General features: G+C 76.7%; 1 protein-coding gene across 1 annotated transcript in view; it reads right to left on the bottom strand.

The window, feature by feature from the left end:
- Nucleotides 1-347, bottom strand: part of COCH (cochlin) — a 26,616-nt gene extending 26,269 nt beyond the window's left edge. Inside the window, exons 1-2 of the mRNA XM_019552295.1 lie at nt 128-347; nt 9-53 (exon numbers count right to left, since the gene is read on the bottom strand). Of these exons, the coding sequence (XP_019407840.1) occupies nt 9-53; nt 128-152 (70 nt within the window). The 5' untranslated portion in view covers nt 153-347. The remainder of the gene's footprint in view (nt 1-8; nt 54-127) is intronic.
- Nucleotides 348-926: the final 579 nt, after the last annotated feature.

The following is a 926-nucleotide window of genomic DNA, read 5'->3' as shown; positions in this document are numbered from 1 at the left end:
GCACTCACCGGAGCCGTCGCCTCCCCGCGCGGGTCCGGCCAGGAGGAAGACACCTGCGGGCGAGACACGCCGTTTAGTCGCTGCTCCGCCCAGGCCCGCAGCGCTGGGGGGGGGCAGCGGTACCCACCGAGGACCAGCAGGACGGGCGACATCGCGGCCGGGCCCCGGCACCTGGGAGAGAGCAGCAAGCTTGGGGCGGGCGAGCGCGGATGGCCGGGGCCGGCCTCGCCGCCCCTCTCCCGCGGGGGACCCGGGCAGGAGCACCCCTGGGCGCCCCGGCGGGACGGGCTGGAGCGGCGGGTGCCGTCGGCGCTGTCCCGGCTGCCTGCCTGCCCTGCCAGGCCGCGCACTGGGGCGGCGGAGGGGCCCGCGCTCGCTTTAAACCCCTCTGCGGGCGCATGAGCACACGGGCTCCCGGCGGCCGGGCCGGGCGCCAGGCTCCCCCCACCGCTGCGGAGCAGGTGCTGCTCTCCCCTCGGCCCCGCCTGCCCCGCATCACAGCAACGAGGCCGCGGGGGTGGGGCGGGGTGAGGCGTCCCCCTTGTGGGGGCTCCGGAGTCGCATCGGCCCCCGAGCTCCGCCTCTGCCCAGGACACCCGGGGCTGCTGCGGGGGGGCGGACGCAGCCCCTCCTTCGGCCGGGCGGCTCGCCCCGGGCAGCGGGCAGCGCCCGGCCCCAAGGTGCCCGCAGCCCTGGGCGAGCTCCGGGCAGCGCAGGCGGGGAGCGGGGCAGCCCTTGTGCCCGTTGCCTGGCCCGTGTGGTGCCCCGGGGCTGTGCGACACGCAGCCCCCGGGGAGAGGACGGGGCCGGGCTGATCTGCGGGCTTTCGTCAGCGCCGGAACATTTCGTGCTGAACCGATGCAAAAAACAAAAAACCAAACCGAAAAGCAGGGCAGGAGGGCTCGGGTTTCTGGACGGCGCCGCAG

This window comes from Crocodylus porosus, unplaced genomic scaffold (assembly GCF_001723895.1).
Source record: "Crocodylus porosus isolate Cpor-Errol unplaced genomic scaffold, CroPor_comp1, whole genome shotgun sequence".
Lineage (NCBI taxonomy): Eukaryota > Metazoa > Chordata > Crocodylia > Crocodylidae > Crocodylus > Crocodylus porosus.
Note: the sequence above shows the minus strand (reverse complement) of the source record. Positions and strands in the feature narration are given on the sequence as shown.